The sequence below is a fragment of the Kogia breviceps genome, chromosome 19, assembly GCF_026419965.1.
Source record: "Kogia breviceps isolate mKogBre1 chromosome 19, mKogBre1 haplotype 1, whole genome shotgun sequence".
In the NCBI taxonomy this organism is placed as follows: Eukaryota; Metazoa; Chordata; class Mammalia; order Artiodactyla; family Physeteridae; genus Kogia; species Kogia breviceps.
Window position 1 is genome coordinate 11,376,115 of NC_081328.1, and position 16,595 is coordinate 11,392,709.

General features: G+C 52.0%; 1 protein-coding gene across 2 annotated transcripts in view; it reads left to right on the forward strand.

The window, feature by feature from the left end:
• The window catches only part of TRPV1 (transient receptor potential cation channel subfamily V member 1), a 31,862-nt gene that overhangs the window by 1,210 nt on the left and 14,057 nt on the right, over positions 1-16,595 (forward strand). The window contains exons 2-10 of one of the 2 annotated variants that reach the window (XM_059046681.2): positions 7,065-7,383; positions 8,142-8,296; positions 8,371-8,523; positions 8,895-9,035; positions 9,181-9,479; positions 10,351-10,530; positions 12,109-12,267; positions 13,557-13,652; positions 14,721-14,791. In XM_059046681.2, coding sequence (XP_058902664.1) covers positions 7,097-7,383; positions 8,142-8,296; positions 8,371-8,523; positions 8,895-9,035; positions 9,181-9,479; positions 10,351-10,530; positions 12,109-12,267; positions 13,557-13,652; positions 14,721-14,791 — 1,541 coding nt within the window. In that variant the 5' untranslated portion in view covers positions 7,065-7,096. The remainder of the gene's footprint in view (positions 1-7,064; positions 7,384-8,141; positions 8,297-8,370; positions 8,524-8,894; positions 9,036-9,180; positions 9,480-10,350; positions 10,531-12,108; positions 12,268-13,556; positions 13,653-14,720; positions 14,792-16,595) is intronic. The other variant, XM_067022025.1, reaches the window with a different exon arrangement.

Sequence of the window (16,595 nt, forward strand, 5' to 3'; positions counted from 1 at the left end):
GTCGCCCAGGAGCCATTAAAATCTGCAAAGCCGGGTACAAACATCAGAGAAGTTAAAGCTCAAGACAAATTTTAGGAAGCTCCAGCTGAGACGAGTACAGTTGTCCCTGTTCTTGGGCAGGTTACATAGCCTGTCTGCTCTTCATTTCCTCATCTGTAAAGTGGGAACAAAATTGTACTCACCTCGTGAAACTTTGCAAGGGTCCAATGAGATGGTTCCTACAAAGTGCTTATCCCAGAACCTGGCACTCTGTCTGCCATTATTGTTGTCATTGTGATCAAACGTACCAGTAGTCCCAGGAAGGCATCGTTTGGAGGGGGTGGGATTTGAATGATAGAATCTCAGCATCCGTAGGTCTCACCTGCCACTTGGGCCGTAACGGTGGGTTGAGTGGGATGGGTGCTGGGTGGGGGTGGGGCAAAAGCGTGGAGGCTGAGGCACCGTAGGTGTGGCTGGGGAGGGGGTGTGTCTGGGTGACAGGAGGAGGTGGGCCACGGTGGGAGAGGGGACCGGAGATGTGGGCTCAGGGTGCCAGGTGGAGGGGTGGGGCCTTGATTGGTAAGGGGGCCACGATCAGGACAATGTTCTAGGACTAGGGACTGGGTGGTGGCAGGCTGGGAAGCCTGGACTGGGCAAAGGAGGCACTTCTGGGGCTTCTGGTGAGAACTGTCTGCCAGCTGCCGAGAGGGATGTATATGAGCCACAGAAACGGCCCAGACAGCGAGGACAGAGGAGAAGAGGGTAGAGAGGACGAAGCATGCCGGACTTGGTGCCCAGAAGAAAGTTGGTGCCTTTATAGGCAGGGGCATTGAGGGGAGGGAATGTGGAGGAAGAGGGGTCCATCTTGGGATGTGCTGAGGGGAAGGGGTTTGCAGTCTTTACCTGGAGATTCCGGGAGGCAGGGATGGAGCCCAGGGGAGAGGGCAGGGCTGGACGCCCGGGTGAAGGAGTCGCTGGCTTGGGAATGTCAGATGGGTTCTTGGAGGGGTGAGGGTCTCAGAGAGGGGAAGGAGGAGGTAAGGGTCCCAAGGAGCACCTCTGTGGAGGGGAAAGGCTTGGCGAGGAGAGGCAGCCAAGGAGACCAACATGGAGCTGCCGGGGAAGGAGGAGAAGGGCCAGGATTTCCCCTGCAGCCCTCGGGCCATGTGCGGTACCAGGTAGACCCTGGGATGTTGTCAGCCCCAATGGCTCTGTTACAAAGGGGACACATTTAGTGACACGTGTTGTCCTCACTAGAGGCAAAAATCACCTTAGAGGCTAAGGGGCCGGTCCTGGTGGAGAAGTGTGACCCACCACTTTGCTGGACATTTGCTCCTGGGCTGTCCGGTTCTCTCAGTGCCTTTCTCAGATGTCTCCCCCCCTGTGCCCAGGGGCAGCTCGGGGCTGAGACCCCGGCCTGGCCCAGGCAGCATGTGAGCCAGGGGCTGTGCCTGACCCAGTTTCTGCACGGCACTGTCTCCGTACCGAGGTGTATTTAATGCTACTCAACCGTACACTTAAAAATGCTTAAAACAGGGCTTCCCTGGTGGCGCAGTGGTTGAGAATCCGCCTGCCGATGCAGGAGACACGGGTTCGTGCCCTGGTCCGGGAAGATCCCACATGCCGCGGAGCAACTAAGCCCGTGAGCCATGGCCGCTGAGCCTGTGCGTCCGGAGCCTGTGCTCCGCAACGGGAGAGGCCACAACAGTGAGAGGCCCGCATACCGCAAAAAAAAAAAAAAAAAAAAAAAAAAAAAAAAAAAAAAATGCTTAAAACAGTAACTTTTAAGTTATACGTATTTTACCACAATTTCCAAAAAAAGAATGAATTCCAAGTTTCATTTTTTCAAAAATTAATTTTTATTGGAGTATAGCTGATTTACAATGTCGTGTTAGTTTCTGCAGCACGGCAAAGTGAATCAGTTATACATATACATATATCCCCTCTTTTTTAGATTCTATTCCCATATAGGCCATTACAGAGTATTGAGTAGAGTTCCCTGCACTATACGGTAGGTTCTTAGCTGTTCCAAAATTTCATTTTATTTTATTTTTTATTTTTGTTTTGGCTGTGCAGCATGTGGGACCTTAGTTCCCTGACCAGGGATCTAAGCCGAGCCCCCTGCAGTGGAAGCTCAGTCTTAACCAGCGGACCGCCAGGGAAGTCCCCCAAGTTTCATTTTAATTGAAGCATTGTAGCTTCAATTTTAGGCACATATGAAACGGCACACATATGAAAAGGTGTGTAAGCAGGGGACATGGTAGGGCCTGGTGGAACGGGCCCAGCTTCCTGGCCCAACCGGCAGTGTGACTTGGGCAATCATCTAATTGCTAGATGTCACAGATTTCTCATCTGGAAAATGACTACAACAGTCTACCTTTCCCCTATGCGGGGTTGTTGCGTGGCCTAGGAGAGTGGGTGGCGAAAGCTTTTTGTAAACCGTAGGAAGGCGTGCCGAATCCATGTGGCGTCAGCACTTCAGTGCCTGACTCAGGGGTCGGAGCTCGTAAGCTACTCCAAGCAGGGCTACAAGGGACCTTTCTGGCACGTGGCTGCTCTTTTCAGGCTGTGTCTGACCCGCAGCTGATTGGAGTCCTATCGCGTTCCCAGGGGCAGCTGCTAGGTCAGCTTCCCAGGCATGTTGGGCGGCAGCCTGTATGCACACCTGGAAAGACTTTGAGACTTTTCTCAGCCAGTTTCCGGGAGGGAGCGAAGCCCTATTGGAAGTGATGAATTCACTTTTCTCTTGTTCCTTTAGGATCATACTAGGAGGCGTTAGAAAATAAACCCTCATCATTTTCTGTGGTCTGTGGTTCCGCGAGGAACCACGATTGAGAAAGGCCAGAAATAGCAGATGCAGAAGTGCCCCCACCTTCATCCCTGCTCCAGATTTGGGCACACAGGGAATGAGAGGCCCAAGAGAGCCAGGGACTTGTTCTAGGTCACACAGAGTTGGTGCAAAGGCAGCACTCAAAACCAGGAGGTCCCTAATTGCCAGGCCAGGATTGCAGGATGGGTGTGACGCGACCCTTCCCATTCCTTCTGCATTTTGAAAATGGAGCAGTGCTCCATTTACATCTCTGGATGTGAAAGTGCATTTGTCGAGCTGTTTCCCCAGACCACCCTGTCTGCAAGAGTGGTGGGTTTGGGAGGCCTGAGCAGCGAGCGCCCTTCTTCCTTGAGAGCTGAGGTCACCAGCTCTGGCTGGTTCTGGGCTGCATGGGGCTAATTGCATTGTGGCCCTGGCATGGTTGGAGGAAAGGCAGCAGCTAAGTGGTTTCTGAAAAAAAAAAGGGCAAAAATGATGGGAAAGACTTTGGGGTCCTCTGGGAATTGGAGCCTCAGCAACAGCAGCTGCTACCGTTGCTGGAAACGTTTTCCTTGAGTGCCAGAGCGCGCCCACAGCGCATATCCGTCAGTGCGGAGCAGCCGCCGCCCCAGGAGGGGCCGTGGACCCTCACGGAGGGAGGCAGGGGAGGCGCCTCTTCTCCCCACAGCAGCTCAACTCTCCCTTCCAGTGGAACGGCCTTCGAGCTCGCCGCGCCTGCTGGGTCTGGGGTGTGCCTGCGTCTAGCTGGTGAGTCCCTTTCGTAGTTGGATGCTCGCTTTTAGAAACATCTAAAAGCGTTTGACAGCATAGTGAGCTGTCAAAAGCTGGGGTATGCCTCTTCCCAGCTGTGTGACTACGGGCTGTTCAACTAGCCTCTCAGCGCCTCCCTTACCCCATCTGAAACCTGGGGATAATAACAGCGGCTTCCTCAAAGCCCGTGGTGAGTCTTAAGTGGTGCTGGAGTCGTAGGGCACTTAGCCTAGCTAATTGTGAGCACTTGGTAAGTGATAGTGGAGGTTGCTATTGTCACTGTGTGTTATCTGCACCAGAGGCATCCTGGGGTGAAGAGGCTTTGGCTGCTGCAGAAGCCAGCGGTTTGTGGCTGGAGGATTCGGTGCGTGGTCTTCTCTGGAGTGAAGGAGCTCTGGGCCGGCAGGCAGGAGCCCTGGGTCCTTGTCTAGCCTCCACTCTCTGTTTTTTGGTAGTGTTCCTCTGGCTCTTCATCCATGGGTTGCAAACCCAGCTCTCCATCCCTCTTTAGGAGATGCTCAGAAGGAGATGAGAATGGTCAGGGCCGGGTGCTGGACCAGCTCCCAAAAGCCTGAATGGAAGCCAGATGCAGACGGATGCTTTGGGCAGAGGCAGGTGGAGGAGACACCCCAGGATGTCTCACCTGGATTGGGGGGAGGGGAAGGGAGGCCTCTCCCAGGTGGTGGGCAGTGTCCTTCCTGGCTCTAGAGTTGAGAAAGACCCAGAGGCCAAACCAGGCCTTTGCTGGGCGAAGTCTTTTCTCGAGACCATCCTTTAGTCCAGGTTGGTGAATTTGTGAATCTTATGTAAAACAGAAGCACCATCTCCATCAGACACCCCAGATCGCGGTTGGAAATTCCCCCATTTCTGTAGAATGTTTGCCTCTGACAGGTGCATTGCCGTGGGGTGCACGTGCTGGGCACACCTCAGGCCTGGCAGTGCAGACTATCTTGTCCCTGTTCACCCCCCCCACCCCCCAGCCTAGAGCAAATGGCCTCTTAGTCCCTGTCCCTCCCTCTGTCCTGGGAGAAGCTTGGTTTCCAGTAGGGAATCAGGTGCAGGGCCTGCGGGGCAGACTCAGGGTTTGTTGACTGACTGACTGATAGCACTGTGTGGGCTGCTTCATGCTTACTGAGTTTGGTTAGCTTTGGACCAGTCAGAGACTGAGGCAAAGCTGCAAGAAAGAACAGCACTGAAAGGTTTGCTGAGGCTCCTGCTAATAGGTGCTCTCTTGTCGGGCTGTTAAGAGCTGCTAGTTGGGAAGCAGGTTTCTTTTTGGTTTTGCAACCAGCCTTATCCAAAGGGAGACCTTCCTGGGAGAGCCAGGCCTGGCATATGGCCTGAACCTGATTAGTGTTTGTTTTGGGGTTTTGAGCTTCCTGGGATGCTTGTTTTGAGCAGGAGGGTGCTACAGGTTTGGGGCTTCTGAATGAAAGGGCATTGTCCCCACCTGCCTGGCCCCAGTGCTGGGAGGGCCTGGTCTGATTGGCCCCCCAGCTCTTGGTGTGAGGTCTGGGTCTGATTTTCATGACTGAGAAAGAGCCCTGAGCCTTCCGGAGGGGTGGCAGAGTGCTAGAGAGGCTCCGGGGGCCAGGCTGCCTGGGGTCAAATCCAGGTTCCACCTTTTACTAACTGTGTGACCTCGGGTTAGTAATATAATTGCTCTGTGCCTCAGTTTCCTCATCTGTAAAATGTTTCCCTCTTAGAGATGTAAGAATAAAGCGAGTGAGTGCCTGTAAAGTGTTAGAACAGCGTCTTCCTTTGCACAGCATGGGCTCAAACACATCAATTCTTCTCATTCTCATTAACCTCCCGTGCCTTTTCATCGCCAACACGATCCCCATCCTATGAACAGGCCTTGATGGGAAGCTTCTCGTGGCCTCCTGCCATCTGAGCAGTAACGTCCACATCTTGTTCCTTGGCGTTCAGGGCTGACAGCCATCTGGTTCTGACCCCACTGACTTCCTCTTCGTCGGCTACTCTGGGGATCTCCGTCCTCCTCCCCAGTCCCAGCCCAGCCTTGTTCCACTTCCAGGCCCAGCTCACCTGTCACCTCCTCCACGAAGACTTCTGCAGCACCCCGGGCCCTGCTGTGGTTCCCCTGCCCCAGCCAGCACCTGGTTTTCTGTCTCCGATGGGGTCTCAGTCCTCTCCGTGCCCCCAGCATATGGCTGGGCACCCAGTAGTGTCAGTGGATGGCTGCTGAATGATGGGATGAACACATGGGTGTTGGTTGGAAGTGGGGCTTCCTGTGGCCGGGCGTACTTCCTGCAGCAGAGTATCCACCTAAGGGGTGAATCGGAGAAAGACTCAGGCCGTCCTGAATGCTGAACAACAGGCAGGAGGGGAAACGAGCCCGTAGTCATCGTCTGTCCTATTCAGAGGATGCAAAATGGTAAGGCTGCCTCTTTTTCCGCGTGGATCTGGGCATCAGATCATAGCCGAGTTATCGTCACAGCCCAGCCACACGCTCTGAGTTTTCACTGCCTGAACTTTCACTTGAACATGCAGGCTTGAGAAGCCTCCCATTCCTCCAGTGGCTGTTTTCTGGAATCCAGCCACTGCCGGAACATGAATCTCTCTAACTTCCAGTGGAAATGGGGGCTAGAAGGGTCTGTATCTGATCTCACTCATTTCCCAGCACAGCTTTTTTTTTTCATAAAGACATGGATCTGGCAAGTGCCCTGCCCAGGTGGAGTTCACAGGGCAGGAGGCAGAGAAAACGGTGAAGCATAGACATTGCTAGGCTGCATGGTGGACGGTGCTAAGAGGGCTGTGAGCAGGGGTGAGATGAGCTGGGCCCCTCTGGAGGGGGAGGGGAGGAGCAGGATCAGTGCAGGGATTAGGGGACGTGGCGGAAGTGGCATCAGTGGGGAGGTGGCATCTGAGTGCTGGTGCGTTTGGATGAGTGGAGAAGGAGGAGAAAGCACCCCACGTGGAGGCACTGTGGAAGCCAAGGTCCCTGAGATGTGGGACGGCGCTGGGGACAAGGGAGTGACGACGCCCAGTCGGGAGGAGAAGAGTAGGAAAAGAGGTTAAGAAGGAGCGGAAAACAGTATCCACACAAGTTGACAGCCATACGTGCTGGCTCTAGCTGCCAGCGTAACTCCAGGTGTTCAGGCCTACAAGGCCCACCGGCCCTGAATCACTTAAAGTCTAAAAGTTCAGGGCCAGGATGCCTGAAATATACAAATTTCACAAAGATGACAAAAAGTGCAAAAAAAATCCCCTGCAAACTCAGCAGTTGTAGCAGCCAGGTCGAAGAGCAAAGGCAGGGGAGTGCGTGGGCTGTTGGCCATGGGGCTGCTAGGCCTGCTCCCCCTGAGGCCTCTGGGGCGGGAGGTACAGCACCCCTGAAAGCTTCCTTTCTGGAAGGCTGGGGGCAGCAGCTGTTGGACTTCTGGGCTGTCCTGCTTCACAGGGACGTTTGCAACAAGGGCAGTGGGGGCTAGGGTCATGCAGCCCTCCAGCTGGGAACAAACCCGATCTTGGTGGCTGCCCGCAGGCCGCCTCTTGGGCCCCAGAGGATCTGGCAGGATGAAGAAATGGGGGAGCTCAGACTTACGGGAACCTCAGGACCTGCCTCAAGAGGACTCCTACCCAGAGCCCCTAGATGGAGACCCTAACTCCAGGCCAGCTCCAGCCAAGCCCCACAGCTTCCCTGAGGCCAAGAGCCGCAGCCGGCTCTTTGGAAAGGGTGATCCGGAGGACACATCCCTCATGGACTGCTCTTATGAGGAAGGTCAGCTGGCATCCCGCCCAGCCGTCACAGTCAGCCCTGTTGTCAGCGTCCAGAGGCCTGGGGACGGTCCCACCTGTGCCAGGTAAGCTGCATCTAGAGCTCAGCCTCCCTCTCCACCAGGAGCCTAACTGGCCCAGCCGGCTGAGGCCCCAGCCATGGAGACACCACGTGACACTCGAGTTTATGGGCTGAAGGTCACAGAGCTAGGGAGCTGGGGGGCCTCCAGAGGTCGCCTGGTCCAGCGTCTGGACTCATAGGACCTTCGGGACATGTGGCCACACGTGCTGGCCTATATGCTGATCCTAGCTGCTGGCTGATCTCTGGGTGCAGGCTTAGAATGCTCACCAGCCGTAACCGTGAGGACTTTAAGTTGGAAGGCTCAAGCGCAGGATGCTTTAGACAGAGTACAAAACAGCTCCCGTGAGAGGCCACCAGGCCTCCCACCTCCTCTGAAGCAGGACAGGGACTGCACAGGGCTGGATGACTTCTGTGGCCCTGTGAGGATGCGTTTTCACTCAGCAGAGGCCAGCCAAACCCCCGCCCTCCATCCCCTCCAGGCTCCCCCAGCCTCTGAGCAGGCAGAGAAGCGAGTGGCCTGGGTATGGGAGGAAGTGGAGGCTGCAAAGGCTTTCTAGATGATTCCTATACACAGGGTGGGGACAGAACAGGGGTGCACGCGCCCCACCGTTCCCTGTTGCAGCCTGGACTGAGCGGTGGGTTTTGTATCACGATTCTTCCCCTTTTGGTTGGCCTCGGGGTGTAGTTGTGGCTCCCTGACAGGCTCTGCAGGCCTCAGGGCTGAGACCAGAGTATGAGACGAAGGTGTTTTCTGGTCCACAGGCAGTCATCCCAGGACTCTGCTGCCGAGAACCTCAAGCTCTATGATCGCAGGAAGATCTTTGAAGCAGTTGCTCAGAATAACTGCGAGGAACTGGAGAGCCTGCTGCTCTTTCTGCAGAAGAGCAAGAAGCATCTCACGGACAGCGAATTCAAAGGTGGCCCGGAAGCCGCCGGGCCCCGGGAGCGGCCCCGCCGTGGTGCCGGCTCTGACCCCCACTTTGTCTTGCAGACCCGGACACAGGGAAGACCTGCCTGCTGAAAGCCATGCTCAACCTCCACAGCGGGCAGAACGACACCATCCCCCTGCTCCTGGAGATCGCCCGGCAGACGGACAGCCTGAAGGAGCTGGTCAACGCCAGCTACACGGACAGCTACTACAAGGGTGAGGGAGGCCCGGGCCGGCACGGCTCTGCCCGCAAGTTTGCCTGGAGCCAGGAGGGCACCGTCACGCCCGGGAAAGCCTCTGGGCTCCTTACTCCCTGTCCAGCCACTGAGTCGGGATGTCCTGGTCCTGGGCGGGGGGGGGTCCCTGCACCCCCACCCCCACCCCAATGGCTTGATGCTCCTTACACTTGGGCCATTTTGATTCCTGCAGCCCCCAGTCTGGTGTTCCCTGTTCTGGGGGTCTCTACTCCCGCATCCTTTGGTGGGGGGGGTCATTCTGCATGCTCTGCCCAGGCCCACCCCCGGCACCTGCCCGGGCAGCCCCCGCAGGACTACCAGCACAAAGCCAACAGCACGCGTCCTCCGCAGGCCAGACGGCACTGCACATCGCCATCGAGAGACGGAACATGGCGCTGGTGACCCTCCTGGTGGAGAACGGCGCCGACGTCCACGCCGCGGCCAATGGGGACTTCTTTAAGAAAACCAAAGGGCAGCCTGGCTTCTATTTTGGTGGGGAGACCACGCGGTAGACACTTGGCTTTTTGATGATTGCGAAGGGGAGGTTTGAGGTGGAGACGGGGGGCGCTGGAGGCCGGGTGGTGCAAGGACCAGTCTCTTCCTGGGGAAGCCCACCGCTTGCCTGTGTTGGCTGCAGGTGAGCTGCCCCTCTCCCTGGCTGCGTGCACCAACCAGCTGGGCACCGTGAAGTTCCTGCTGCAGAACTCCTGGCAGTCGGCCGACATCAGCGCCAGGGACTCGGTGGGCAACACCGTGCTGCACGCGCTGGTGGAGGTGGCTGACGACACGGCCGACAACACCAAGTTTGTGACGAGCATGTACAACGAGATTCTGATCCTGGGGGCCAGACTCCACCCTGCGCTGAAGCTGGAGGAGCTCACCAACAAGAAGGGGCTGACACCGTTGGCTCTGGCCGCCAGGAGTGGGAAGATCGGGGTAGGGAGGGGGCATCGCGCCTGAGCCGGGGGGGGGGGGCGCTGTGGGAGGGGCCTGCCTGCCTTCCTAAGCTTCCGGCATCGCCACTGCTCAGAGCCCTGGTGCTGCCCCACCAGCCTGTAGAGGGAGGGCAGGGGGCATTAGGGTCAGCCAGGGGAATTGTGAGATGCCGAGCAGAATTCATCAGCTCGCACGTGGCCGTTTCTGATTTCCAGCTCTGAGCATCACCGACAAGACACAGAATGGGGGTGGGGTGCTGGGGTCTGGGGATGGGGGTGGGTTGAGCTGAGGGTGAGATGGAAAGAGAAGCTGGAGGTGTTTTTTCGTGGAAGATAGGACTTTTGGGTGATGTGGGGTCCTAATGGGGCGGGGCAGGCCCAAGCCTGTGGATGATGTCAGGCCATGGAAGGCTGCAAGTGGGGCTGGGCAACTGGGAACTGGAGGGGAAGAGGCGTCTCAGTACCAGAGGATTCTGGGAACTTGACTCTGTTCATACTGAGTCTCTTAGGGTGAGAACGTTGGTTTTATAACCTTTATAACCTTGGTTTTATTTCTTGGACTTTATTTCCTTCTGGCTTGAGGTTTTCTAGAGTGGACCACTGCAGTCCTTCACTGGGAGATGGGAGAAATGGGGGGCCGGGTGTGATCAGGTGATGGGTCCGATGCGGCTGCAGTTGGGGTCTGAGGCAGCGGCAAGTTGATCTTGATGGTGGTCAGGAGGCTGCTAGATGGGGGCGGGGCTCTCCTGGGGCTTGGGTGGGGTCTCCAATGGGCTAGGAAGCAGAATTATTCTTGGAGCAGAGCTGGTAGGGATGCAGCCTGTGCAGGGCCCCAGGCTGGCCTCTAACAGGCTCTTGTATCCCTGCGGCAGGTCCTGGCCTATATTCTCCAGAGGGAGATCCAGGAGCCCGAGTGCAGGCACCTATCCAGGAAGTTCACCGAGTGGGCCTACGGGCCCGTGCACTCCTCACTGTACGACCTGTCCTGCATCGACACCTGTGAGAAGAACTCAGTGCTGGAGGTGATTGCCTACAGCAGCAGTGAGACACCTGTGAGTGCGCTGAGGCTGGGACCCAGCCCGGAAGGGCTTTCGGTCTCACTGCACCCCAGCCCCTACTCCCACTCCCTAATCTGGCTCTGCCTGCCCCCCCATCAATGGAAACCTGCTACCCGGGGCCTACACCCTGCGGTCTCATCTCCCCATTCATTCCCACCGAACGTCTTCCTGCAGCGTACAGTCAATATATGATAATATTCCCATAAAACTTAAATATTTCAAAAATACGTAGATGAGAAAAGAATCCTTTCCTACCATATAAAAACATGTAGCTTCATTTTGTTTATATAAATGGGATTATACTATATACAGTACAGAATAACCATGTTTTTCACTTGGTGGCATGTTTTATTTTTTTAATATTTAAATTTTTTATCTTGGCTGCGCTGCTCGGCTTGCGAGATCTTCCCCGACCAGGGATCGGACCCAGGCCCCCTTCAGTGGAAGCGTGGAGTCCTAACCACTGGACTGCCAGGGAAGTCCCTGTAGATAGTTTTATATCAGCACATAGGAGTCTGCTTTATTAAAAAAAATTACTGCAAGTATTCCATAGTAGGAATGGGGAGTAAATAGCCACAGAATGACATTTGAGTTATTTCGTTGTTTTTTTTTTTTTTCCTACTACAATGCTAGCGGCCACTTGGCATGGGTTTGAGAATTTTTCTATGAAGGACACCTGGAACTGGAATTGCTAAGTCAGAAAGTATGGCCTCCAAAAAGATGGCATGAATGCAGTTACCCACCACCCATGGGTACACATCTACCTGCGTCCTTGCCAACCTGGGTATTACCGATCTTTTTTTTTAACCTAGTTTAAGCCCATGGAGCCCAAAATGCTATCTCATTGATGTTTTAATACTTGTTTTCTTGCTTACCGTGAGGTTGAGAATTTTTTCCTGTGTTTTCAACCATTCATATTTCTTTGGTAGACTTCCCGTTCATTGTCCTTTGCCATCTCTTCTACTGGACAGTTTGCCTTACTCTTTTAGCGTGTAGACGCTGTCGTTATGAAATGAATTGATCCTTTCTCTGCTGCACATGTTTCAGATATTTTATTTTCTCCTAGTCTCCTAGTCTCTTGCAAACTTCATTTGCATCATTTGCTTATAAAAAGTTTTCATTTTGAGAGTCGGGTTGGTTAGACTTTTTCTTTCATAGCTTTTGTAACTTGTGTCTTGCTTTGGAAAGCCTTTTCCACTTCAAGATCGCACACACATCTTCCAATACCTATATTTAGCTCCTTTGTAGGTATTTTATGTTTGGCTTTTAAATTTATCAAGAATTGATTTTTGCCTAGGTGTGAGGTAGGCGTCTTACTTATTTTGTTTACAAATGAGGGTCCCAATGCCGCTTAATGAAAAGTTTATCCTGCTACCACTGCTGTCCCATCTTTCTAAGGTGACAGATGCTCCAGGCCCTGAGGCTGACTTTGGGGGCTGTAGTGTGTGCTGTTGGTGATGACGGGCTGCCATGATGTGGGGGCGTGGTCCTGCAGAGACGTGGGTGTGACGTGGTCCTGTGAGACGGGTCCAGGGTGGACCGGTGAGCCTCACTCCTCTTTGCTCCCCTTAGAATCGCCATGACATGCTCTTAGTGGAGCCGCTCAACCGCCTTCTGCAGGACAAGTGGGACAGATTCGTCAAGCGCATCTTCTACTTCAACTTCTTCATCTACTGCCTGTATATGATCGTCTTCACCACGGCCGCCTACTACAGGCCTGTGGAAGGCCGGGTGCGCCTGAGGCTCAGGCCTCTGCGGGGGACGAGGGGAGGGGGAGGGCGTTCCTATAAGACCCCAAGACCACGGGCCCGGGCCAGACCCTGAAGACGTGGAAGAGTCACCCAGAGATCTGACGTCCCGGCGCTCAGTTCTCCCTCTCCTGGTCGTCTCACACCCCCTCCTGTTCTCAGCCCCTCCTTTAGCCTCAGGGTTCTGAGAGGCCGAGCCGTGGTCGGTCGCTGAGGTCCCTGATTGCAGAGGGGGAGTACGAGGTTAGAAAGGATGCAGGAACTGGGGCTCCAGAAGCAGCTCTCTGCTCGGCTGGGTGTCTTCAGGGTCCCAGGTGGCGTCAGCCCTGAGCACATGGCCAGCCCTCTCACCTGCCTGCTTTTGTTCACTCACTTGCACATTATTCATTCGCTGGACATATACTTTGAGGGCTTCTTCTCAGCCAGGCCCCGGGTTATGCATCAGATTAACTTAAGACCAGACTTTTTCCGCTACCAGGAGCCATAGACTCCCTCAGTTTTCTGAATTGAGTCATTTCCATTCAGTATCCAAGCACTTAACTTGCTGCCTTTATCTCTAGGTTGCCTGGCTTGTAAATTTGGTTGAAAAATGCAACTTCCTAGTTAGGTGAAACCCAATTTCTATACAACCATTAAGGCCATCTAATGACTTTATTTTAAGAGAAAAGAAATATGTGCTAATGAGACAAGCTAGTGAACTAGGGCTTATGAAACATGGATGATAGGCTGGAAGGAAACCCACTTTGGAAAACTGTGGCTGAGACACAAGGACGACACACGCACGCGCGTGTGTGTGTGTGTGCGTGTGTGCGTGTGTGTGTGTGTGTGTGTGTGTGTGTGTGACGTCTCTCCCTCCACCATCCGTGGGGAACCTTGACAGTTCTGGGAGACCAGGGGTTCGCCATAGGCTGTGGGAACAGCAGGAAGCACATGACATTGGATCTGTAAGGGTGCCTCCACCTAATGCCACCCCCGTCCTCCCAACCAAGCAGAGCTCCAGGTTAGGACACCATCCAGGAGACAGCACAGTACAGTAAGGACACTCCTCTTAGCAGCTGGAAGCTGCCACTTTGGAAATCAGGTCCCACAGAGGGGCCTCCTTGCAGGTGTCCCCATAATTATGCATTGTCTTTATTTGTGTCTCTCTCTCCTGAGGGAGGCTGAGCCTCTCCAGGAGGAGCTGGGTCTTAATCGCAGGGCTCTGTACCAGGTAAATGTTTGTTGAATGAATGAATGAGTGAATGGAATCACTAACTTCTCTGCCCTTTGCAGCCTCCCTTTAAGCTGAAACACACCGTTGGGGGCTATTTCCGAGTCACTGGAGAGATTCTTTCTGTAGCAGGGGGAGTCTACTTTTTTTTCCGAGGGGTAAGCATTCCTTCCAACTCCATGAGTTTCCACTATCACCCAAACAAAAAGTCAAGAGACTCACTCAGCGCTCACCCACTTTTTAATTCATCAGCCACATAATGGCCCTGATAGAGGCGCTTAGAGACGCACAGGTGAAGATGAGAACCCTCGGGCACTTAGGGCTGTGGGAGGGTGCAGGTTTGCCCAGTGGGTCCCTGCAGACCCAGGGCAGTCATGCTTGAAGACAGGCAGTCAGGGCTCTCCCCTGAATGTAATATTTAATGACAGAGATAGAGTGGAAGCCTCTTAAGAGATAGGGTCGTGACTAGGAGTTGTTTAATTAATCGAAATAGCCCATTAAAGCTCAGAATAATGAAAGAAATCTATATGTGTACTGGAACCATTTTATTTTAACTAAAAACTCAAACATGCATATTCCTTGGCCATTAACCTTTAAGGAGTCTTTCCAAATCACTGGACTCTGTCTTCACAGAAACAACGGTTTCTGTTTATTTTCACCCTCCTAGTTTATACTATAGTAAAGTACAAAGCTGCAGTAGCAAGTGCAGTGAGCAAAAAGCATTATTGGCAAACAGGATTAACCAGTGGGAGGGCAAGGAGGGTGGGGGTGTCCTGGAGAGGAACATGCACTGTGGGCATCAGTCAGAATTTTTTCCGGGAGTGGAGAGCACTGGTTTATCCTGGAGAGTTAGTTCGGTGGAGGATGGTTAAAGAATTTTTACTGCAATTCAAACTTCTTTAAGAAAATTAGGAAGAAAAAGTACAAATTAAAAAGAAGGGGAAAAAAATCACCCAATTCCATCATTCAAGCACAGCAATTAATAACATTTTGGTGGTTTTCCTTCCCATCTTTGCTTCTAGGTATAGCTGTAATTCCACTCTATTAAAAAAAAATCTTCCTGACTGAGTACATAACATTACTCCATTAGCCTGACCCATCCTGTTCCACTGTCTTCATTATCTTGGCTTTGATGCACTCCCATGGTCCATCGTGGCTCCATTTAGGAAGCATTCTGGGCACTCACCATTTAACCTTTCCTGGGATCTTATTCTGTTTACCTGCAGATTCAATATTTCCTGCAGAGGCGGCCATCACTGAAGACCTTGTTTGTGGACAGCTACAGTGAGATGCTTTTGTAAGTGATACTGACTCTTATGCCTCTGTAGCAGATAGCGTCTTTTGGCCATGAGACCTGGGGTTACAGCAATCAGCTCATTCTCACTCATTCTCTCACATCCACTGGACCTGGAACATAGTAGGGCTTCACAAACATGTTGAATGAATGATGGAAGGCACCCAATAAACGTTGTTGGGTGAGGAGTACTGAGGGTCCACTCTGTGCCAGGTATGTTCCAGGTGCTAGGGAATTTCTTTTAAATCTGACACATCTGAAAATATTTCTACTCTACCTTCATGTTTGATTGATAGCGAGGTTGGGTATAAAATTCTTTTAAAATTTTGAAGATATTTCTCCATTTTTTCTTTGCTTTCAATATTAAAGGTGACAGGTCCAAAGCCATTCTGATTCTGAATCCTCTTTTAAGACCTGTTTTGGTTTTTCCCTTCGTAAACCTATAGTATCTTCTGTTTATTCCTAGTGTTTGGAAACTTGATGTCTCTTGAAGCAGATTTGTTTTTATCCAATGTTCTAGGTACTTAGTGGGCTCTTTCAATATATAAATTTATGTCCTTTATTTTTTGTATATTTTCTTGAATTATTTCTTGATCTCTCTTCTGGAACTCCTGTGATTTGTATCTTGAACCTCCTGACCTAGTCCTGAACTAGTTCTTACATTTTTTCACTTGTGTTCAGTCTCTTTATTTTTGGCTCTTCTTTCTGGGAGGTTCAAATCAATTTTAATTTCCAGTCTTTCTATTGAGTTTATTATTTTTGATATCATGTTTTTATTTTTTTATTTTATTTTATTTTATTTTATTTTATTTTTTGATATCATGTTTTTAATTCCTAAGTGCTCTTTTTAAAAAAATTCTACTTGTTCCTTTTTTTAAAAAAAAAAAAAAATTTATTTATTTTTGACCAGGTCTTTGTTGCTGCACGCGGGCTTTCTCTAGTTGTGGCAAGCCGGGGTTTCTCTTTGTTGTGGTGCGCAGGCTTCTCATTACGGTTGCTTCTCTTGTTGTGGAGCACAGGCTCTAGGCGTGCGGGCTTCAACAGTTGTGGCTGACAGGCTCCAGAGCGCAGGCTCAGTAGTTGTGGTGCATGGGCCTAGTTGCTCTGCGGCATGCGGGATCCTCCTGGACCAGGGCTTGAACCCGTGTGCCCTGCACTGGCAGGTGGATTCTTAACCACTGCACCACCAGGGAAGCTCCTATTTGTTCCCTTTTATAACACTTTATTCTTGTTTCATGGATGCAATATCTTCTTTTGTCTCTCTACGACTATTAAGATAGTTTTTAGTAATTTTTTTCTTTTTGCATAGCTTTTGTTTTCTCCAAATTGTTGATTCCCATTTGCTTGTTTTCTTCTCTCTTTCACGTAGAGGCCATTCTCAGAATATTTGGAAATCTTTGACGTCTGCTCATGATTAAGAGTGGAGGACTGAAAAGCTGTTTGGAAGCTCTTAATGTGTGAATGGGGCTTATCAATTTTTAGCTGCATTATAGTCTGGTCTAGATAAACAATTTGTTGGAGAATGTCCAAAGTCAATTTGTTGCATCTTTTCAATCTTCTATCCGGAGGGAAGAAGTCTAGCTGTCAGCTTCCTGAGAGCTGAGTGGAGAAAAGGGCTTTACGTAATGTCTTGTATAGAAATCACATAATCTCCTGTTTGGGGTAAAATACCAATGCTTTCATGGGTGTCTGATGAAACCGGGTCCAAAGACCCTCTGTTTTATCTTCTTCAGAGACAACACCTCCACTCTTACTGACATCAAATCTCTTCACCTCCCCTCCAGAGATGCCTAAGCCTTTTGAGTTT